We start from the raw sequence: 25723 nt of genomic DNA, 5'->3' as shown, positions 1-25723 counted from the left end.
ACACCTGAAGAACCTGAATCATCAAGACAACGAGCGATTCACCATGATATCACAATGAACATCATAAGAGTCCAGAGCTGATGGTGAGGACACACTTCATCATGTGACCTCTCAGCATCATGTGACCTGTCTCAATGCTTACTGAAAACAACAGGCTTGTTCATACACCGATCGGTGTATGACATCAAAGAGAGCGACTGGAGACTCCTTATGCCTTTGAATCGCTCTACAGTGCATATCCTCTAGAGTTGATTCTCTAGTGAACTAACATGCTGTGGACACTGAATGACTTCCCTGAGGTAAATGTAATGCTATGTGAGATATTATTCTCAAGCTGTTTTATTGACATCTTTCTGCAGTTGAAACACTGGTTGAGAGATTATGTGTAAAAATACCAATCGATCGTCTCTTCTGCATTTTTTACTGGTCGCAAACAGGGTTGCATTAGCACACGTGCCCCCTTCTGGACTGGAGTGTGGATCGCCTGTGGCTGACTATATTCGTCGACTGACTGTATGAACCGAACTGTGACGTCCGTACCGTACGGTTCGGGATGAATACATGTACCGTTACACCCCTACTGTCTGTGTGTCTGTCTGTCTATCCATCCATCCATCCATCTGTCAGTCAAGTTTCCATCCAGTTTTTGAAATGTTTTATCGACAAAGCAAACATAAGCAAAAAATATTTCCATCCAGTTGGGCTTTTACCGATAAAATGGTGTGCGTGATAACGTCATCCCTAACATAAGTAATATAAGTTTTATTATATCGCTAAAAAATCTGCCCTTGAGCCGTCCATAATTATTTTTGCCTATATTGCAAATTTGTATCTTTTGCATCCCAAATATTTGTAAAATGAGTAATTAGAAAATAGAAATTCACCAATACTGCTTATTTTCACATATAATGTTATTAAATAGGAAATATAAGAAGATGAGGGTGAAGTGGAGCAGCTCGTCTGACAGGACTTTACTGCCTTTATTTGATGAAGTGAAGGTTTGGACACAGAGCAGCTCATTTATCCGGTATGCAAACAATTTTAGGGTCCATAAAAATATTCAGTTTTTGCATATTGCAACAATCTTTAACGCCTTGAACATACAGTCAAGCCAGTCGCGGTTTGACGTGGCCATAAACGAATTCTAACTAAAGAGTTATTGGTTCTGGTTTCAGATTTCAATAACATCAAACCGAATTAAAAACATCAAAGCGCTTTTTTCTTGAGACAGATGCAGCTGTGACCTTAAACATTTTATTTATTTAACCTTTTCAAATGGTCTGCATTAGCTAAACTGAGGCTTGTTACATAACTTTTCTAAAATTCTGTTCGAGCTTTTGGAGTCAACCACTTTATTTTCCTAATTTATTTGAGATAAAATTCTATATTTATAAATTGCACTTCAACATACAGAAGTAACATTTCAGTATTTTATTTTACATCTCTTTTTGTCAGCGTTGAAAACTCAAACATTCTTCCTTCCAGACACCACGCTTATTTCTCAAACTGCAGAGATTTTCAAGACAGTATTTTCCTCCTCCTTGTGACGCACCTTTGAACTACAGAGAAACGGTGCTTTAACAGGAGCAACACATGGACACGGACGCTGTGTATAGGCTAATTCTGTCATGTGACAGCACATTTATTTATGTTAAAGCTATTTTCTCGACAAAAAGTGTTTCCAAACAAATTTTGCGACATTTAAAGTATTTTTTTCCTCTCTCTCCTTGTGTGAATTTTTTCATAAAGAATGGTGCATTGGAATATTGTAATATGTGGTTGTTGAATTTGAATATGTTGGTTTTAATGTATGTTTTTCTTTCTATGTGTTGCCACCGCCCTAATATAATTGGCCCTTGTGGGATTAATAAAGTGGTTAACTGACCTAGAATTTATGTGCTAAAGATAAACGGAAAAAAGATGGTGTCGACATTTGAGAAATTTTATCGACAAATGGCTTTTCCATCAGCTATATCGCTAAACATTTGAAACGCTAAACGTTTTTTCACAAAGAAATCCTTGGATGGAAACCTGGCTATGTTCAGTCTGACATGAGTCACAGCAGATGAAATGAAGTCTAATATGAGACGGTTACTGATCACTGAACTAACCGTCCTCACATGTACTCAGAGGACAGGGACAGTCTGTCCAGTCCAGATGCAGAATGACCCATGTGAAGATCTCTTGACCTTCCCTCAGACTGATGTCTTTGTCGAGGGCTGTTCAGCTAGCGGTGTCTGCGCTCTGGCAGCGTGTGCATCTGTGTGCACTGCAGCGCTCCGCGTGTCAACGGCCTTGTGCGGCCCGGGGGAATTAATTATACTCTGAGCCGAGAACCGCAGCACAGCAATGAGACACACGAGAGCGTCTCTGAGCTCACACACACACACACACACACTCAACACCATGAGAACTGAACACCAAAGACCTAATCAGAAAGTCTGATGACACAGAGAAACATGCAGAGAACTACTGTGATTTCTGACATACATCTGGTCCAAACTCCAGCTTATTCTGAACAACAATCAACTTGCAGGACGTTAAACTGAGAATCCAACAGCAGAAGATGTGTTTATAGATGCTGTAACTGCTAATATACTCACTCAACACATGTTTGCCCACGCTCTCATCTGATTGGTCCACAGCAGCCAATCAGACAAGCTACAGACCGACATGTGATCACTGGAGATGGTGTTCAGTCTTGTGTAATTATGGGACATTTGAAATGTCAGTGAAGCTGGGCTATGAGATCTCCTCCATCATGGAGCACGAGACGCTGCTCTCTGATTGGTTCAAATGTCCTCAAACTGGTTTGATGTTGAGACTGAAGGACATTCCTGATGACGTCTCTGAACACACACCCGCTCACTTGAGCTTGTGTAACGCGTTCACTGCGGCCGTCTACACGTCTCAGTCTCATTCACGCTTTCTTCTCTCTTTTTGATCTCTCTGAGCATAAAAGGAAACGAGAAGAAAAAAGAAAGAGAGCGAGTGAGCCAGTGTTCCTTTACATAACAGAGGATGCTGGCGCTGCAGTCTGGGAACTTTTAATTGCTGCTCGGATTCCACTGCGGAATGAACACAGCCGGACTGATGCACACCTGGAGCGGATACTGACAGAACGGTGTGTGTGTGTGTGTGTGTGTGTGTGTGTGTGTGTGTGTGTGTGTGTGTAAACCACCACATTTTAGGTTTTTAATCATTCCTAAATTGCCTCTTCGATTTTGCGCCGCTCTGCCGTCAGGATAATTACTCCATTACGTCCTTGATTGTGTCACAGTAATTACGAACCCCGGAAACACCAAATATTGATCAGACGGAACTGAACCTCACCGGCGTCACTAGCCCAACTATTGAGTTCGTCAATAGTTTAGAGATCGGTTGGTAAGATTTTTAATGTTTTCTAGAGTTTAGTGTGTGTTTATATAAACTAGGTTGTGATGGTAGTTTTTGCTGCTAAATGGAACAAGCAGTTTTAAGTGTGCCAGAAAGAGCTGTTACAATCAACCATCAGAGGATCCTGATGAGTATTTGCATACATTCAATGATTAGTGAATTAGTCTGAATTATTTACAATTGCTGTGTAATCTGCACATAAGATTTACATCCTAAACAAACAAACTATATTGAATAATAAGAGTGAATGAATATGAGAGCTGGTGTCATAATGATGCTGCATCATCCTCAGACTCTCATCAGCTGCTCATATCAGACTGTCTCTGCTCTGCTGGTTAAAGACCTGAGCTGCTAAACAAACAGATTTATCCTCATTCATCAGGAATATTGATGAACTATAGAGAAGCTTTATTAGTGAGAGCGAGACGCCGATCTTAACATGTCTGATGCTCTGGGTTACAAGTGAACCATGAGCACTGTTCACCACTTCAGCCAGCTCTATGAAGCAGTTTAACATCATCATCACTGAGGAGCTGTTCTAGTCTGTTTCTAAACACCATGAGTTCTGCACTAGACTATGAGTGCGTGATTTTCCCTGCTATCATTACATACATCTGCACAGCACTGACTCAAAGAACAACAGATGTGTGTCTGTGCTGAGCAGATGTGCTGCTGTATTTGCAGATATAATGAAGTGCACACGTGAGCTTGATTAAATAATCGTCTCGTCTATCAAATGTCTAAACTCAAGATTATAAATCTATGACAACCACTCACATCATTCTAAAATACCCAACAATACCCTATTAACCGCATAGCAATGTGCAATAGACCACTCTATGCAACTGCATAGCAACACCCTGGCAACCACCCAGATAACCCCATTAACCACATAATAAACCACTTGGCATACTGTATCTTCATAACTGCATAGCAATCCCCTGGCAACCACCCCAAAACACCCTAAAATACCATAGTAACTGCATAGCAATATTCAATAAATTACTCAGAACACTTTAGCAACTGCATAGCAACACCCTAAAATACTTAAAACACAATAAACCACCCAGAACACCACAGCAATGTGCACTAAACCACTCAGAACACCTTATTAACTGCATAGCAACACCCTAACAACCACCCAAACCACCCTAAAATACCCAGAACACCATAAAACACCCAGAACACCACAGTAACTGCATAGCAATGTGCAATAAACCACTCAGAACACCTTAGCAACTGCATAACAACACCCTAACAACCACCCAAAACACCCTAAAATACCCAGAACACCATAGTAACTGCATAGCAATATGCAATAAATTACTCAGAACACTTTAGCAACTGCATAGCAACACCCTAAAATACCTAAAACACAATAAACCACTCAGAACACCACAGCAATGTGCACTAAACCACTCAGAACACCTTATTAACTGCATAGCAACACCCTAACAACCACCCAAACCACCCTTAAAAAAACCCAGAACACCATAAAATACCCAGAACACCACAGTAACTGCATAGCAATGTGCAATAAACCACTCAGAACACCTTAGCACCTGCATAGCAACACCCAAACAACCACCTAAAATACCCAGAACACCATAAAACACCCAGAACACCACAGTAACTGCATAACAATGTGCAAAAAAAACACTCAGAACACCTTAGCAACTGCATAGCAACACTCTAACAACCACCCAAAACACCCTAAAATACCCAGATCACCATAAAACACCCAGAACACCCTAGTAACTGCATAGCAATGTGCAAAAAAACACTCAGAACACCTTAGCAACTGCATAGCAACACCCTAACAACCACCCAAAACACCCTAAAATACCCAGAACACCATAAAACACCCAGAACACCATAAAACACCCAGAACACCACAGTAACTGCATAACAATGTGCAATAAACCACTCAGAACACCTTAGCAACTGCATAGCAACACCCTAACAACCACCCAAACCACCCTAAAATACCCAAAACACCATTAAAAACACCATAAAACACCCAGAACACCCTAGTAACTGCATAACAATGTGCAATAAACCACTCAGAACACCTTAGCAACTGCATAGCAACACCCTAACAACCACCCAAACCACCCTAAAATACCCAAAACACCATTAAAAACACCATAAAACACCCAGAACACCCTAGTAACTGCATAACAATGTGCAATAAACCACTCAGAACACCTTAGCATCTGAATAGCAACACCCTAACAACCACCCAAAACACCCTAAAATACCTAGAACACCATAAAACACCCAGAACACCCTAATAACTCAAAACTTTATCTCACTGCGCACACATCAGTATTCAGCCCTGTATTCAGACTCTGTCCGTGTGCTTCTATTCTCCCGTCATGTCGACGCTCAGCGCACGGGCCGCACGACGCTCAAATCACAGCCTTTCACACATCAGCAGCTCCCTCCACTCAAAACAACGCTGGGATTCTGTCAGGGCCATCAGCCAATCACAGCCTCCGTCCAGGTGCGAGACCTTTACCCGACACAATGTCACGCTCTGATCTGATGTCACGCTGTGACAGGTAATTATAGCGGGAAAGAAGCAGCTCGAGGTCCAGGCCCATCTATAATTAACAGTCTGAGCACACGGAGCCCAAAACTCCACACATTTCACTCAAAAATCAGCTGAAATTATATGTATTTTTAGAACCAGTATGATTTTTAATATTATTGAAAAACATTATTTTCAGTCCTGCACCCGATTCTGTTTCCTGTGAAAGAGTGAAGGAGTTCCTGCGGCCGAAGATTCATTCAGAACGAAGGTGATCTGAGTTCACTGATGGTTAACACACGCTCATATTCTGATCACGCCGCTGAGATCCATCTACAGCAGCACAACACTGCGCTTGCTTAAAGAAGAGCAGGTTCTGACAGTCTAACAGGATGATATTGTGCACAAAACACACAAATGTCTGACATTCGTGAACCTGCGGAGGTTTTTCACCATTCACACTCGTACAGACGACAGCTCTGTCTTATTTTGTGTCTTGTTTTTGTCTTTTCCTGAACAAATATCTAAACATTCTTAGATCAAGATACATTTACTGGAGAAGCGAAATGTTTTATGACATTATTTTCTGAGAAAATGTATCAAAATTAAGTGAGTCTATCCTTAAAAAAGACTAACCTCATAACCTGTATTATATTATAGCTGTGTATCAGTGTCATACGGACGTTACTTGACACACTCGTCTCTGATCACAGAACACTTCCTGACTGTAACACTGAAACAAGTGTTTTCTGTGAAGCTGCTTTGAAACAATATGTATTGTGACAAGCGCTGTATAAATAAAGTTGAATTGAAGTGAACTGAAACACGCTCAGGCCGTGACTGGAGGCCGCCGCTCTGCAGTGACGCGTGTGTTATTTGTTTGTTAGTTTGTGTCGTCGTGAGATGACTGCAGGGAACTGCTTCACTAAACAGCGTCAGTCTGCGCAGCATCAACACACTGCAGCGCCAAACAGAGCAGATGAACCGACGAGACACAACACAAACAAACACACGCTCAGACCGACCAACAACACCAGCAGAAACCACACAAACACCAGCAGAAACCACAGGAGCGAGAGCTGAGGGTCATGATACTGTTTACAGTCACATTTGTACTAATGTTTACTGACGTGCAGAACTCTCAGCATCACACATAAACATCAAACATCAACACTGCATCTGGAAATAATAGTAATAATAATATGAATAATAATAGCAGTAAGTAATAATAATAATGAATAATAAATAAATAAATAAAAAATAATACATAATTTAAACAATAAATGCATAAATAAAAATTATTAATAATAATAATAATAATTAGTAGTAGTAGTAATAGTAGTAGTAATTCAGTAAATAAATAACAATTATAAATAAATTAATTAATTAATAATAATAAACACTACTACTGCTGCTACTACTAATATTAAAATATTAATAATAATTAAGTAAATAATTAATCATTAGAAATGCATAAACAAACAAACAAACAAACAAATAAATAAATAATGAATAATAATAACTACTACTACTACTACTACTAATAGTAAAATATGAATAATAATAATAAGTAAATAATCATAAGTAATGCATAAATAAATAATTTAATAAATAATGAATAATAATAATCACTACTACTACAACTAATAGTAAAATATTAACAATAATAATAATTAAGTACATAAATAATCATTAGTAATGCATAAAGTAATAATAAAAATAATAATAATGGTGATAGTAAATAAATCAATAAATAATAAAATAAATTCATAAATAAAAATAACTAATAATAATAAGTAGTAGTAGTAATAATAACAATTATGTAAATAAATAATCATTAGTAATAAATAATAATATTAAATAAATAAAAATAACGAATAATAATAATAAATAAATACTACTACTACTACTACTACAATCACTACTACCCATAATAATAATAATAATAATAATAATAATAATAATCAAATAATACAAAATAATTAATAAAATATGAATAATTGCTAGGAGGTTGCAGCATGATAAAACAAAAGTGAAAAACAGTTCATCTAGTGAGCTCTAATCTGATTGGCTGACTTCAGTAAAGCACTCTGGGTATTTTATCAGTCTGTCTGGATACAAAATCATGTTGACAAGGCGTCAGACTGATAATGATAATGCAAATGCATTTGAGGAAGAACTAATTATTGGATTTCCTCAATGAGATTTCCTTCAGACGAGTCTGATCCAGTGATTCAGGCGTCAGCAGCATCTGTGCTCAGAAGTGTTCACCCCACACCATCACATCATCAATGACATCATTAAAACACCTCATTACCGTGTGAGTACCTCACTAGTACTTTAACGTTACATTTTAGCACTATATTAGTACCTACTCAGACAGTACACGATTTCAGACGCAGCTGAAATTTTGGAGTAAAATGCATCCATGATCAGTGTAATTTACGCTATATATTTGGGTATATTTGCATATTCATAATGGAGCAGCCAATCATCAACGAGCCTCTGACTGTCAGTATGTGAAGAACCTTTCAGCCTCTAATGAGAACATCTGGATGATTCTCTCAGACCAGGCATAAATCACATCAGTCCATCATCTCAGATAAACTGGTAAGTTTCGTCAAGCCTTCGTGAAGGACACGCATCTGTAACGAGAGAAGCGTCTCTATCATGACTGAAGTCCGGCTTCAGCGTCTCAACACAGTCCTTCATCCCCACACACACACATCTGTGCTGCTCTTCTCTCTGTGAACACAGCATCACTGCGGTGAGAGTCAGTGTTTCACCTGCAGTGGCTGAAATCACTCCAGACTGCTCAAAACAATCATTCCAGTGGCTGCAGAGGCCCGAATGTTCATTAACATGCATGAGGAGAGAGAGGAATGAAACAAACATCAGGTGCAGAGCCACAAGCGAGAGAGAGAAAGAGATGAAGAGAACGAACACAGAATCACAGGAAACTGGACAACATACAAACGACTCTGAACTGATTCAAAAAAACGTTAGATGCACCTCCAGCTGCCAAGATTCACAACGAAGCCACAAAATTGTCTTTGATTAGATATTAACACATTTACTAATATGCATGCAAGGAGACTTTGTTTAAATGAACCATTCAAATGAACTGAACTGATTAACTAAAATTAATTGAATTCCCAATAATCCAGTAGAACTGATTCACTAAAATTCCCAGTCTTCCAAAATAAACGATGCACCAAAATGAATTAGAATCACAAATGTCCACTAAAATGAACCAGGACTACTAATCATCCATTGAATTTATTCACCAACATGAATTTGACTCCCAATCATCCAAATGAACTGTAAAAAAAATTGAATCAGTCCAAATGAATTGATTCACTAAAATGAATTAAACTCCCAAGCTGCATCTGAAATCGCGTACTGTTGAGGTACTAGATTTGAATTGAAGTTTACTTCACGCCCGTTGAAAAAGTACATTCTATTTAATACGAATGCGTGTAGTATGAATGAATTCAGACATACTACATCCGCCATGTTGTTACCGTCACATGACCTACCAGCGTCAGTTACGTCCCTTCAACTCCATTCACAAATCCTCTCCCGTGGCCTCATGGGATAGTAAAGAGTCCATCGTATGCACACTTCAGAATCTCGCTGGAAGTAGTAAGTCATCCGGGTACTTTTCGCCTACTGTTTTTCGAATACTATGAATTCGGACATACTACTCTGTTCGCATACTGTTTCTTGCATACTACATAGTAGAGAAGTATTCGATTTTGGATGCAGTGTATATCTTCCAAATGAACAGATTCATGAAAATGAATCAGACTATCAACCGTTCATGAATTATATTAACAATCATTCAAAATTCATTCATCAAAATGAATTAGACTCTCAACTGTCCAAATGAATTGATTCACTGAAATGAATCAGATTCCCAATCATCCAAAGAATTAATTCACTAAAATGACTCCAAATCATAAAAATGAAATGATTCACTAAAATGAACTGGAATCCCAATCATCCAAAACAAACTGATTCACCAGAATTAATTAGACTTGTTTAAATGAATTGATTCACTAAAATGAACCTAATATATAAAAACTACCTTAATTCTATCAGATATTCTATCTCAAAGAGTTCAAAATATTCTAATATTCTAAGCTAAGACAAAAACTCAATGGTCAATGTGAAAGAATCACTTGAGTGATTCGAGAATGAGGAGCTCCAGACGAGTTCCTGACCGACACACTGATGCATTCTGGGAGTTGTGTTCACCTGCAGATCCAGCAGAGGCGTTCTGACTGAGTGCCCTTAAAAAACACCATCAGACCCACTCAAGGACACCTGAAGAGAGGTTGCTACGGGCAACCAGGCCAAAAGTGTGTGTGTGTGTGTGTGTGTGTGTGTGTGTGAGCTTGAAACCAGGACTATTAGATAATAGCAGAATTTAATGAGAAAGTCTTAAAGATTTCATCTAATTATAACGTCTGTAAGCACCAGTACAGCAGTTATGGTCGTATGATTACACACACAGTTACACACGTGTGCTGCAGTTAAACACACATCCAAACGGCAGAAACACAAAACTGTTAATGACACATACAGCATCTGCATCTGCTGTGGAAAAACCTTTAAACACAGATACGCAATGATCCGTCTCTCTCTCTCTCTCTCTCTTCAGTAATATATTCATGGAGGCGAAACTCACAGGCATATAATTATTGATTCTGTCTAGATAATTAATTCAGGGCCGTGTTTGAAATGACACATGCCACCTCCGGTTCTCCTCACACACACACACACACACACACACACACACACACACACACACACACACTCAGGATCGACTCTGAAAGGAACACCAAGAAGTTCTGAGCAGCACTGAAGATGTTTCTGTCAAACTGAAGAAACACACACTGTTATACAGACACGAGGAAACAGAGACTCACACAGATTTTATTTTCCTCTCTATTATGACAAGAACAAAATAAATCTGCTGGATTCGTTCCACTGAAAGAGTCGCAGTAAATTTAAATTATGAAAGAGCTGCGGGACCTTCATAAAAACACCAGTGAATCAGTTCATTCAGAGTTTGATTCATTTTAATGAATCAGTTTGTTCGGACAGTTGCGAGCCAGGCATTTGTTTTTAACTTTCTATTCATCAAAGAATCCTGTATCACAGTTTCCCACAAAAATATGAACTGTTTTCAACATTGATAAAAATCATAAATGTTTGTTAATCATCAAATCATCATATTAGAATGATTTCTGAAGGATCATGTGACACTGAAGACCGGAGTAATGATGCTGAAAATTCAGCTTTGATCACAGGAATAAATTACACTTTACTATATATTCACATAGAAAACAGCTGTTTTACATTGTAATAATATTTCACTATTTTACTGTATTTTTGATCAAATAAATGAGCAGAAGAGACTTCTGTAAAACATTAAAAAATCTGACCGACCCCAAACTCTGTCCCTCAAAGACATCAGAAGGTCATCCTCCAAAGAGGTTAAACACGTAAAACGGCTCCAGATGCATCACTTTAGGCCTCTGAACAGAAACACCTAAAACTACATTAAAATAGAGAAACAGAACTTTTGCCACACCTGCCAATTTACCGGCCATAAAACAGATTAATCCTTATTAAAGTTACAAAAGTTATTCAGCCAAGATCAATGGGTGATTGTTCTTTGTCTTCTGTTGTTTGAATAACATTAATGACACAGAAAGCAGCAGGTTTATTAGGCTGCTGTCACTTTAAGAGCGAATGCACAGATCCAATATACTGTTACACGTGTTTTTTTACGTTCAATTAAGACATAACTGACTGTGTTTACTAGGATACTCACCAAGACGGGCATTTTGACATAATTTTGTTTGAATATGTCGCAAGAAGACGTGAAGAATAGCTCAGTTCAGTATTCCCGCACTGTCTGAGACTGGGCTTGCACTTTGGATGTTTGCGCACAGAAAACTTCCCACAAAGGGTGCAAGTAACGAACTGAGTTCCCTTTCTCGTCTTCTTGAGCTTGAATATTTAAGTTGGCGAAGCTTAAAACTTTTGTGATGATGCAGCGCTGCCCCATCGTCGTTCACGTTCATGTTCTCACAATTTTGCATTGTTAGAATTCATAAAAATGTCACTGGCCAAATGGCGATTGACGCGATACATATACTCACTAACACTGATTTTTACTGGTATTTGGCGCTTGCCGAGTGTTAATTTTAGGCTGCATTCATCTCTGTTTAAAGGAGAGCATGTCTGTAAAAACACCCAGTTGTGTCTATTATCTTCACACACACTTTCAAACTACAAGAGTGTTCAATACCCCAGACTATCGACCGCACGATCAATAACCATCAATGCTGACCTTGAACCAGCGACACACACTGCTGTCAGATCAGTCCTTCATTAACATGGAGAAATGACCACTTCAACTGTATCCAGATATTTCATAATCACATCAGCAGATCAATCCTGCTCTCTTCACGAGAATACATGCTTTCAAAGAGCATCTTGAGCTTCAATGGAAGAACAACATCTGACCGTCTGCAAAGAATCACATGATCAATGACATTTGATGATAGATAGATAGGTAGACACAAAACCATCTGAAATCACTGATCAAGCAGATCATCTGCGGACACGAGCACAATATTCCCGACTCACATGATATTCCCACCACACTGGAGGCCCGACATCCCTCCGATCATATCTTCTGATGAGTGAGTATTCAATTGCAGCAGTGTGAGCGTGAGAGCTAAACACAGTAAACACACACACACACACACACACACCGCAGAGGATGATGAAATATCTCCCAGGATGCTCACTGAGAGGCCGGCTCCATATGGACTAGCATCAGCAAACGCTGCAGAAACAGCGTCCAAGGACACAAGCAGCACAGCCAACACCACACTGACACACAGGAGCTGAACACAGCCAGCGTCCACAAACACTGGAGAGTCATGAAGAGCTGTACTTCACTGCATGTTCATGAGGGCAAACTGAAGCAGGATAGTAAACAACTCAAACAGAGTAAAACGTTCTGGCAAGGTTCTCTCAATGTTAACGTCAATAACGTTCATTCAAGTTATCTGGTTTTTAATAATGTTCTCAAAATGTTAGCACAAAAACATTACCTATACATCATTCATGAAGCATTTTTCTGAAACATTTTAGCTTCTTCTAACGTTACTACTTTTTTCAGATGGTTTAGAGAACATTCAAAAGTAACGTTCCCATAATACTTGATCAAATGTTTCAAAATGTTTCTCTAACGTTCACATAACCAAGAAAAACATTTTTAAAACATTAAAAAACTGGACATTTTGAACGTTCTAAGAACATTCAGAAATAATGTTTTCATAACTGAATGAGAATGTTAGCAAAACGTTCTTAGAACATATTGTGAGACTTCACTAAAGGAGTCGCTCTTTCCAGACACTGACCAGCAGCTGACCAAAAAACCAGCATAAAACAACACAATATTCTGTAGCAGACAGATATCAGTTCAGCTCTGAATGACAGCAAACACATGAATAACTCCTGAATCATTCTTACATCAGCTGTATGAATCTCCTGGAACATTAGATATTCAAGATGTCTCCTGGAGGGAGATATTCATGAGGTGCTTCAACACTTTCGTCAGCCGTGTTGGATTGATGCTGTCATAAATAAAATACACACTGACACATGAAGAGGGCAGTCACGTGGAATTATGGGTAAGCGTGGTCTGAATGTAACGCCACACCCTGAATGTTTAAAAGGGTTTACACGCATCAAACTATTACTCATGATGTTCAGCTCTCAAATGTGCATCCAAACAACATCAACCATCATCCCAGCTGACAGGGAACATTCTCTCAAAGTTATGAACAAACGTTATTCCAGTAACGTTATTAAAATGTTCGTTCAAAGTTATCTAATGTTACACTGTAAAAAGTAAAATGCTATATCTACTCCATAAAATTTTGGCAACAGATTACAAGCATTATTATTAATTAAACTCAACAAATAGAATTGAGTTAGAATTAATGAAATTAATTCCTTAAATGTCAACCATTTAAAACAAGTAAAATTTAAACAAAAATATCTGAATAACAGACAGACGTCTAATATGAATTAAGAACTCTTTAATTTTTATTGTCAACATTGAAGACACCTGATGATAACAAGTAGAATCACTGAAGGAAAGAGAAACACATGAATTAACAGAGGTTTAGATGTTGATGTTGATTTGATTGAAAATATTTGGTCACCATTACGGTGATCAGTGTTTCATTTAGTTAGACAGTTTCACTCTTTGCTTTTTATGTCAGTTTGTAGTTTTAAATGGTTGACTTTTAAGGAATTAATTTGATTAATTCTAACTCAATTCTTTTTTTTTTTTTTTTTTTTTCTAACTCAATTCTTATATGTTGAATTTAATTAATAATATTGCTTGTAATCTGTTGCCACAATTTTATTAAGTAGGTAGAGCGTATTAGCACAAAAACATTATTTATACATCATTCATTGAGTGTTTTTTTCTGAAATGTTGTAGTTGGATGTTTTTTAAATGTTCCTACTTGTTTCAGAACGTTCAGAGAACATTCAAATGTAACATTCCCATAATGTTTGAAGAATGGAATGTTCCATTAATGTTTGCATAACATAACATTTTAAAAACATTAGGAGAACATTCAGAAATAATGTTTTATAATTCAATGGGAATGTTAGCTAAATATTCCCAGAACATATTTGTGTTAGCTGGGATCAGTTCAGTTCAAAACCTGATGTGAGTGAGATCTGTGAGATTCTGCTAAACATCTCTGCTGTGTCCTACTGAAGGAAGAAAGTCTTACGGGTTTGTTATGAGGGTGAGATTGTGAAGGATTCCTTTAAGGGCATCAAGAGACGCCTGCGGTCAGACGTGAGCCAGCGTTAGTACCCGCTGATCTAGAAACCACCGTCAACACGAGACGGTTCAGCACAGGGTCAGTGCTTTCAGGGTGTTTATGAAGCTCTATTCAAGAGCACAGACACTTCAAACGATTCTGAGAAACTTCCAGCGGAAAATCTCAGAGCATTATCATTTTTATTTCTCCCAAGCTGTTTTCTTGTTTTCGCTCCCCCTGAGGCTCACGCTGAACGTTCACCCAGAGCCGAGCGCGAGCTGTCAGACTCCAGCGCGTTCAGGGTTCCACGGGATGCCTCTACATTAATTATGCAAATTCTGTGCAAACGAAGATGCAAGAGAACTGCAATCTAATCTTGCATGCAGTGACTGGGGGGAGGCTGTTTGCGAGCAGGTTTGACTAAACACGGGTCAGTAAACCGTCGTCTCCTGGACACGATCAAACGGAGAACAAGAGCTGAGAATAATCATCGCCAACACAGACGCGGTTCAGGACGACTGACTCCAGCGTTCACGACCTCTCTGCTGCCAGGACGACGTCAACACCTGACTGAACCCGAACTGAATCAATGAGGTGAGAAAGAGCGAGAGGAACAAGAGAGAGAACAAATATAGAGACACAACGAGTCAGACATCTCAGAGAGAGCAGATGAAGCTCAATCAAACATTCATCGCAGCGCTGCCAGTGTGAGGAGTCTCTATTCATATATGAACTGACAGACTCTCTACAGATTCCACAGCTCCAGCTCAATGTGCAGCTAAAAAGGAAGATTATTCTTTACATAAATCTGGATTTACAGCCTTGCCCCAGAATCCGCCGTCTCTGAGCTCACAGAAGTCCAGTTTTCACAATGTCACTGATGTTTCAGCACACGTTCATTCACTCGCTGCAGGAGAACAAGCCTGTGGCCTCCACCATCAATGAGCCGTCATTTACTGAGCCAAAACTAAACTGAGACTGATTCATTCTTCCAGCTCAAGGTCATGGGTTCGATTCCCACGGAAACCAATAAAAAGTACATTTCCCTTGAATGCAATACAAGTTGCTTTGAATAAAAGTGTCTGTTAAATGCATAAATGTGAATATACTCAAGAATCACATCTTCCTGTCGGAGCGTATTGATCGACCCGAGTTTGAGTCCCGGCTCAGGGGACCTTTCCCAATCCCCATCCCATTCTCTCTTCCACTTCGCTTCCTGTGAGCTCTCTATACTATTATATCTCAATAAAGGCAAAAATGGCAAAATATAAATCTTTAAAATAAAAAAAAAGAATCACACCTTCCTGTCAGAGCTGATGTATATATTGAGTATTGGGTGACCCGAGGGACCTTTCCCGATCCCGGCCCATTCTCTCTTCCGCTTCACTTCCTGTGAGTTCTCTATACTATCCTTTCTCAATAAAGGCAATCACACCTTCCAAAATGGGGAACACCGCCATTCTGGCACCTACCGTGGCTTCCCCTTGTCAGGAAGGGCATCCGGTTGATGGCGATGGGTACGGTGCCGTGCTTGTTGTGGAAATGGTGAACGTGATGTGTCGTGCTCAGACTGGACGATACTCTAGCCGAGACCGCCGGGCCCGGGAAGGCGAGCAGCGCCAGGGACAGAACCAGCCTCCATAAACCGGACACGCTGGTCCAGAAGGCCCTGGGCGGAGCTACAGCTGGGGCTCGTGGGTAAAGCACTAATCCACTGGTCAGAAGCAAAGCCCTGAGGGCGGAAGAGAAAGGGGGCGGGGCTTCCATGCCACGCCTCCTCACGTGACAAAAACAGGAAGACATGTCAGACCAAGCCGGTATCCATGATTTCTAGATTCCCGCAGCTGGGGAAAATGCCTCAATCATGAGGAACACAAAAGATCGTGGCTGATTACGATTATAAAAAACTGCAAACAGAAAAAACCTTCTGGGATTGAAAAGACAATTTCCACAATGCAATCCAAAGATGAGGTCGACCAACCTTTGAAACCAAAAAAAGAGGAAAACTGTGTATGTGGTGCAGTAATAATCACCCAGAACTAATAAACTAAAACAAACCTCTAGTTAGATCTACATCGACAAACGAAAACTGAACTAGAATCCTGACGGGTTGATCCTCAAGTTTGCCAGGAGCTTGCAGAGGTTATCCATCTAAAGTCCAGAACGCTAGTGCCGAGACACACCATCCTGGATAAAAACTCAAACACAAGGATAAACCGGAGGGGAAAAGAAAAAACAAAACAAATGAAAGAAAAGCAGGGAACGAGCCCCCGGAGGAGAAACGAGAGGCGACGGCGGTCCTGTCGATGGATGATCAAACCTCCAGAGACGAGCAGAGACAGAGACGTGAGCTGAAACCAGAGACCAACCAAAATAAATCACGCAGGAGGGACTCCAGCCTCCGAGATGGGAAGAGCAAAACAACGATCCGGCCGTCTCCTCTCAGCTTCATCACCAAAGCAACCGCTCCTCTTCCCTACGATCCTCGTCTGCTTCTCGAGGTCTGATTAACTTTATCTTCCTGCCTGGGTAAATCCGTTATCTCCATTCATGCTCATTCCCGGTGTTCTGCGGCGTTCCTTCGGAGAGAGAAGGACTCACGCTAATGAAACGGGACTCTGCAGCATCACAGGCTCCATCCTCTGGCAGAAAGCCGATCTATCTGTTAGCGACGGCGACGGCGGCAGTGATGCGCGAGAGAGATGTGGCAGTGCTGAAGCTGACGAGACGCTCCGCTCGTGTGAAAGCACAGCCTGAGACTGAGAGAGAAAGAGCGAGACACAGCTGCGGACAAACACAGAGAGAGAGAGAGAGAGAGAGAGGAACGGAGGAGGTGGGAGGGAGCGAGAGAGAGAGCGAGGGAGGGAGGGAGGCGCTCAGGGAAACACACGCTGGTTACTGGTTTCTACACTCCATGGATAATTTAGTCACAGTACAAACCTTGTGTGTATGTATGCATATTCTGAGAGAGAGAGAGAGAGACATTCCCAGAGGTGGAGAGACGCTGCGATTCATCATGAAACGACCAAGATCAAGTGTGGAGGATCAGGATCTCGGTGGGACACGATTCTCTGGATGGAGGAACAGTGTGAGACACAAACAGAGCTGGTGTGACCAAGAGCTTCTGTCACTGAAGACCCAAAGATCTGACCACACTTGAAAAAACACATCGATGAATCTTTAATTTTGACATAAAAATTAGAACATTCTGAGTCATAATAATAACATAAGTCTTAATTTTGATTATGACATAAAGTCATACATATCATAATAACATTAAGTCAATTTTGGTTTTAAAACTCAAAATTATGACAAAAATGTTGAAATTAATGGTCAGTTATTACATACTAAGTCATAACTATGAGATTTAAAAAAAAAAAAAATTAAATTACAACTGTCATAATTATGACTTTTTATGTCAATTTCTAATTTTAATGTCATAATTATGACTTTTTGTCAATTTCAACTTTTAATGTCATAATTACTACTGTTATATATCAATTTTGTCTTTTTAAGTCTTAATTTTGACTTCATATCATAATTATGATTTAGTATGTCATAATTTCGACTTCTTATGTCATAATTATGATTCACAAAAGCATAATTTTTTCCTGACGTGATGGAAATGGTTTGATCAGCAAAGAGAACTGAAGGAGAATCCGGCAGAAGGTTTGGCTGGTTATCTCGGGTCAGTTAACCTGCTGGATGATGTCATAACCATACCAAAGACCTCCTCCTGAGCATTGTGGGTAAATCAATCATGACACAAAAAACACGATTTACCTGCTAAACTAACAGAGCAGCGCGAGCACACATTCTGTTCCTGACGCACGAAAGAGAAACACAGAAAGTTATTCAGCTGACCTTCACCTGACCAGTTTTAATGGGTGTACGGATCAAACATGTTTCATTTGAAAAGAATAATTACACGGTTAATTTATGAGACAAACATCAGCTAAAAATAAAGCGGCTGCTGAATATGAAGGTGTAAAAATGAAACGGCACATTCAGCTGTAAAGAGCCGTGATGATGCAGGCGAGTAGGAGGACGACGCGCTCAGATCAACCTGAAGTGGTTCGTTAGACACTTCTGATGCAAATGAATCTCACCCGCATCTAGATATGATTCCACACGACTCTGATGACGGGAGAGACGACCGGATCTGCAGGAGCTGCACTGGATTTCACTCACGCCCGCTCCACGTCTGAGAGAGTCCTTTCTAATCTTCACCGGATGTGGTCTGGACTCGCCGCCGGTCGCTCACCTGCGTCCCGGCGCTACAAAAGGCAGCGGACACGCGGTCGCTGGGAGCTAACGCGATTACACACACCTGATCTGAACACCCTTCCCCTTCCATTACACGCTCCGCGAGACGCCACAAGCCCGCCGGCCACCGGCACAAACACACGTCTGAGCGGGAAACATCTTAACCACAGTCAGATTCAGCTTCACGGCAGAGGGGATTTACATATCTAACGAGTGCCATCCATAACAACAATTCACACCTATGATATTCAATCAGTGGAAGCATCTTACTAATGACACTACAACTGTTTAACAGAAACATTTATTACATTTATTTATTTTTTTATAAGAGGAGGTTAACTAGGTACACACACACACACTAAACATCATAAAACTCATATATATCTTTCTCTCTCCACAGTTAACGTGACTCATTAACAGAGCAGCTGGCAAAACGTGATTATTTTCACGAAATTAACCTTCAGAATCCCTTCATTTACTAATCACACACTTAAAACGCATCTCATTTATGAGGCCATTTGAAGAAACGCAAACAATTGTGACTATTTTTTCCCTCATTAACTGTGTTTCTTAAAATAGACTCATAAAGATGTTCATTAAACCAGCTCCACATTTCATCTGGAAGTTTTTACAAGCACTTCTGCTGTTTCCACACTCAGAATACCAGGGTAAAACACATGACGGCTGATATGATATCAGTGCTGTTCGTTCGGTCATAGCACCAGCAACCCCCCAAACACCCTAGCAACTGCATAGCAACACCCTAGCAACCACCCAGAACACCCTGCTGTTGTGTCAGTGTGTTTTACTAACAGTGATCTCAGGGTGTCTTCATGAAGCCGTTTGTGACGCCGTTAGACACATGACGGTTTGTTGAAGGTTGTTCGGTGGTTTAACATTAAATGTTAAAGAACCACAGTCTGACCGCCATTTCACTCACTCAGCCTCAAACACTCGATCATGTGATCACGTGTCACACAGCAAGAGTTCAGTACGTGGGAACGCTCAGCTCAGCTTCTCTCTCAGATCTTCTGATGAATTGAATCAAGTGTGTCTCCATTCTTCTCTGTCACTTCAGCTTCTATTCCTCATCTCTCACATGAGCCGCTCTTGTCAGCTTACCCACAATCCCTCTCTCCTCTCCTAATGAGCATCTTTCCTCTAATGAGTTTACAGTAAACTCCTCAAGCACGGCGGAAGAGACACAAGACGGTCTGAGTCAGATCTTCGGAAGCAGCGCAGGTGAGAGGGAATCAGTGTTCTGATTGGCTGAGGGGGCGGAGTCAAGGTGAGGACAGTCCAATCACTGCACAGGAACATGATCATGAAGCGCTCAGGACTCAGACAAATCACTTCGGCCTCAAGCAGATTCATTATTTTATAAACTGACAGCAAAAGACTCAAAATGTTCACAAAATAACTATATTAATACACAGCTTCACGGTAATATACAGGAAAACATGAGTCAAATTCAAATTCAGATGTAAAAAAGACAAAAGAGTGTCATTATTCAGTTGGAATTATGACATACTAAGTCATAATTATGAAACGGAATTGAGATAAAAGGTCAAAATTATGACATAAAAAGTCATAATTATGAGATTAAAAAATTATTGAAATTACACAATAAATTGAAATTATGATATACTAAGTCAGAACTGAGATAAAAAGTCAAAATTATGATATAAAAAGTTGGAATTGAGATCAAAAGTTGAAATTATGACATAAAAAGTCAATTATGAGATTAAAAAAATTATCAAAATTATATCATAAATTGAAATTATGACATACTAAGTCATTAGTATTAGTCATTATTATAGTTAAAATTATGACTGTCACAATTATGACGTCATTTTTGACTTTTCATATAAATTGATTTTTTTAAATCATACTTTTCATCTCATAAATATGACCTAGTATGTCATGATTTCAACTTTTTTGTCATAATTCTGATTTATAAATGTTCTTCAGTTGAATGAGTGTGTAAAGTTCATCGCTCTACAGAGACACTGGCGTCATTACTGAGCTGAATTCAGTCCTCATCTGATAGTGTCAGTAATATCACTGAATATGAAGCGTGTTCGGTGTCTTCCTGTCAGCTGATGTGCTTGATGAGCCGCAGACGGTTGTCATGTGATCACAGGTGTGTGTTTCATCAGATTTCAGACAGATCTTCAGAGGTTTCGCTCCACTGCTCTCTAAAACTCCACATCTCCTCTCCGTCTCAGACCGCCGCTGGTTTGAGCTTCTGTCTAGATGTTAATTTAGGACTTCATGGTAACAGCTTTACGGCTCATTCCACATGATCTCCTTCCCCTCGGCGCGTCTGTGTCTTTAATGGTCTGACGCTCCTCCTTCCAGCTGAAGTTTCTGACCAGAACATCTCGCTGTCCAGCTCACATTTCAACAGAACAAACAAACATTTTAATCTCAATCATTGACTTTTTCATTTTTCATTGTGCAAATCACTATTGTAATTACATCACATCAGTTGAATTAAAATCACAATTAATTGCATTCAACAGTATTTGCTCTTAAACAGAATAAAAAGACAAATTATTCCATATGGGTCATAATTAACAGCACTGATTTTTGTAACTTTATATATACAGTCAGAATTAAGATTAAAAAGTCAAAATTATGACTTAAAAAGACAGAATTGAGATCAAAAGTTGAAATTATGAGATAAAAAGCATTGACTATCGACATTTTCACTGGCCACAGTTTTGATAACATGGGGAAAATCTGCCATCTAGATATTTTGATATCATCATTTAATAGACATTTTAATATCATGATTTGTCAGCAGGTTTATTAGGCTGCTGTCACTTTAAGAGCTGACGCACGGATCCATTATACTGTTACACACAACAAAATCTGCAGGAATGAGTAAAATTATGAGCAATACGAGCAATCCCACGCCGAAATCCAAGCCCTGAAACACCAACAATATTCATCCGGAGCGAATGAAACGAGGCGGTTTGTGTGTCGACTCGCTGATGGAGAGATGAGAGAGAGAGAGAGAGAGCAGCTGGTATCGTGTGTCTGTTCTGAGGAAAACAAGTAATTTCAGATAATTCTGTATCGATATGTACTGGAAAATCAATATTTTTGACAACACTACATTACAACACTACAGTTTATTTTTTCAGATGCCCTTTTAAAAGACTACAATTGAAAAATGTATTTTATATAAAATTCAGTCCGCCAAAGTGGCAATAGGAGTGACTGCGTTCAAACAGAGATATTAAATACATTTAAGACTAAATGATTTAAAGAAATATATGCTACAAAAGACGATATAGACCTGAACATGAACGACAGAGAGAGAGAGAGAGAGAGAGACGGTTCCTCCTCCAGCTGCTGAAGAATCAGAATCACGACTCACACTGTCCTGAGATTCACTGACTGACAGAATAAATGAACAAATGATTCATTCGCCGAACGTTTCAGCTCTTCTGAAGGACACGGAGGTGAAGCGAGGGATGATGAACCCGTGACAAATGACCGACCGCTCGACACGACCATCCATAACGCTGACAGAAACACAGCATTTACTCATTAAAGGAATGTTCCAGCTTTAGTGTATATCAAGCTCAACTGTGGCATGATGTTGATTACCACAAATTATTTTCCACTCATTTTTCTTAAAAAAAAATAATAATAGATGAATGCTCACTGTTTCAATAGTTCAGCCACAAGATCTAAACAATACGCGTGTTAGCCAGTGAAAACTGACCTTTTCTGTGCAAGGTGTAAAATATACCACTTTTCAACTTTGTTGCCATGGAAACATGCCGTCATTAACACTAAAATGGCTGCAGACGTGATGATTTAAAGCTTTACAGCTCGAGTAACACAAGATTTAACAGAACAATTACTGTAAGTGCTTTTACTTCCACTGTAAGAGCTTCACCTAACCGGTTATTCCAGGGAAAACCAGCTGAGATAATTTGATGCAGTAATGAACTTTACGAAACACGTGCTGTCGAACGAGCTCAACCTGTGTTCAACCTGGAGAATGAATCGAATCAAACACATCAGTGAGTCCATGATCATCAAACACATGCAGGACTAATGAATGAACAGAAATCACTGGAGTGATCACCAGCGAAACATGACCTAAAATCACTGCATTCATGTTTTATATCAATTATGCATTTTGACAATGTAGTTAAATAATGACAGACTAATCAAGCAGACGGCTCTATTAAAGCGAACAGGACGCTCTGGATGAACAGAACATGACGCTACAGTGAAGCTTCTGCTGAGAGACAGACTGATTCAGATGAGTTAAAGGTGCAGTATGTAGGATTTCTGTCCGCTAGAGGCTATTCAAAACAAAGGCGTAGCTTGAAGTTTGAGAGCAGAATCTTGGGACATGTGGTCTTCACCTCAACGGACGGTGCAAAAGAATAGGGATAGGACTCAGGAAGAAATCATGTTCATGGATGCGATTATTAACGTTACTGTAGTATGAAGCAGAGCAGGAGCGAGTGTTGTGGGAGCTGAATGAGGCCGCTGGAGCGATTGCGCAACACACGCCTCACGCAGTCGCCGGCGCTGCTTCCGCTTTTCCGGTCATGAGTATGAGGTAACACAGCTCTGTTTATCATATTAGATACATTTGAGTGTGTTGAAAATGATGTTATAACGTTACTCTGTGCGTTCGCTCGGCGGCGGCTGTGAGACACTGTTACACACTGCAGTAAGATAGATCGATTTTAGATTATCATATTTAAATGCTGGATGGCTTGTGTTGATAAATGGCATGCAATTCATTTTAAAACGTATTGTATGATGGAGAAAATGCTGTATTACTGTTACTAAAAATAAAGCTGCATCTGATTATGCTATGTTAGCTACTTCACAAAATAGTGTTTTTCTCTGAGGCATGGTAAAACATGGTACTCGCAAAAAATCAAGAAAATTAGATTTAAACAATAAGACTAAACGTGTTGAGCTATATAACAATAGTTTTCTGTCTATAAATATATCAAAACAGTTGTTTCCTTGTCTATTAAAACATGTAATATATTAAAGCGTCTTTGATGTTTTCATGGTTTCTACAAAATAAAACCGGAAACCGAGGGTAACGCGGGTATGACACAATTGACAGGCGACTCCTCACACGTCCCGGAGCCTTGTTAAAATTGCAATTTTCTCACGATTTACAAATAGTTGCAAACATTTGGGATATTGTAAGTACTCAAGTGAACAAAATATATAACACTGGCCTAGTGGTTTTTGGATATTTTACTGCAAAATTCTTACATATTGCACCTTTAATACAAGACACGAGACTGACACCAACAACACCTGAGTGTGTGATGAGAGAGAGCATCGCTCGAGGGACGGAGATTGAAGTACAGTGAGAATAAAGAGCAAGATCACACCAATGACGACGAGCCTGTATCGACACAACAGAGACAGAATAAGAGCTGTGATTCACTTCAAACCATCCATCCAACTGAATCGACTCAAAAAAACTGACCATTTAGGCAAATCAATATGATTCGATGCTTCATTTGTATTTTTAATGCATTCAAATGTTTGAAGTGAAAACTATCCATTTCAGTGAACTGATTCAAAACTTCTGATTCAGTGGTTCATTTGTATCGTTTTTCTTAGTAAAATATCTGAATGCAAAGAGTTGTATTAGTGCATATAAATGCTCAAAGTCTCTGTTATCTGAACTAGATCTTGTAGCGCGTTTCACATGTTGAATCAGTGACTGAACGGGTCACGATGGTTCCTCTGAAACTCAGAGAAGTGCCAGGACTCTCGCATCAATGACGTCTGATCCTGTGGATTAAAGTGTCTGAATGTAAATGTGAGCTTCACTGGAACACAAACATCTCCAGTTCTCTAGATAAATGCAGATTCTCTCTGTAAATGCGATGAAATATTGATGATTTCCATTGTCTGGCTGCTGTTTGTTCGTTCTCGTGTCCTTCTGAACTCACTCGGGTGGCTCTCGCAGAACTCCAGAAAGTTCTCCTGAAGTTGACGGAAGCTACGAGACTTCTTGAGCGTTTACAGATTTGTGTGGAGTTTCTGAAGCTGTCAGGGAAGGAAACAGTCTTCAGAAGTGCAGAGGTCAAACACAGCTGGAAATAAACGTGTTGGACGCTCCGGTCTGTTTGTCCTCCAGATCCATGCGTCTCCTGAGGAGGGACACAGGCCGGCGTCCACCGGTCTAAAGCAAGACGGATGAGGTGATTAGAGCGACTCTGATTGACACACCTGTGCAGATGTAGTCATTAGTACAGGTGAATATGAGTGACGAGAGGAGAAACAATCTCCCAGACTGAGCTCGAAAATCTCAATGTACTAAATCATGTTTCTCTTAGACAGATCTCCACACTTCTCAGAGATCCGGATCTGATCTGGTTTCTGCAGTGTTTTTAATTGAATTCAAGCTGCACAAATGAAATGTTTGTCCATACAGAACACACAGATTATTTTACTTAATTAAACAGGCAAATAATCAACTGTGAAACAGGGTACCTGCACGCTTAAAACACTTCAGACATGATTTATTTTATATATGTACTGAAATTGGTTTATGTTCCAGTATATCAACACACATGGATTAGAGGTCAACTGATCCTGGATTTTACTGATGTGATAATAATGTGTACAAAGAAAG

The 25723-nt window shown here is 39.6% G+C and overlaps 1 protein-coding gene across 11 annotated transcripts in view; it reads right to left on the bottom strand.

Moving 5' to 3' along the window:
* Positions 1-25723, bottom strand: part of nrxn2b (neurexin 2b) — a 330369-nt gene that overhangs the window by 76728 nt on the left and 227918 nt on the right. The window contains exon 1 of one of the 11 annotated variants that reach the window (XM_051900281.1): positions 16278-17590. The exons of the other annotated variants lie outside the window; for them this stretch is intronic. Coding sequence (XP_051756241.1) covers positions 16278-16608 — 331 coding nt within the window. The 5' untranslated portion in view covers positions 16609-17590. Of the gene's footprint in view, positions 1-16277; positions 17591-25723 lie in introns of those variants that run through there. 11 annotated transcript variants of the gene reach the window in all.

Source organism: Ctenopharyngodon idella, chromosome 7 (assembly GCF_019924925.1).
Source record: "Ctenopharyngodon idella isolate HZGC_01 chromosome 7, HZGC01, whole genome shotgun sequence".
Classification (NCBI taxonomy): Eukaryota; Metazoa; Chordata; class Actinopteri; order Cypriniformes; family Xenocyprididae; genus Ctenopharyngodon; species Ctenopharyngodon idella.
This window is presented reverse-complemented; position numbering and strand designations above follow the sequence as displayed.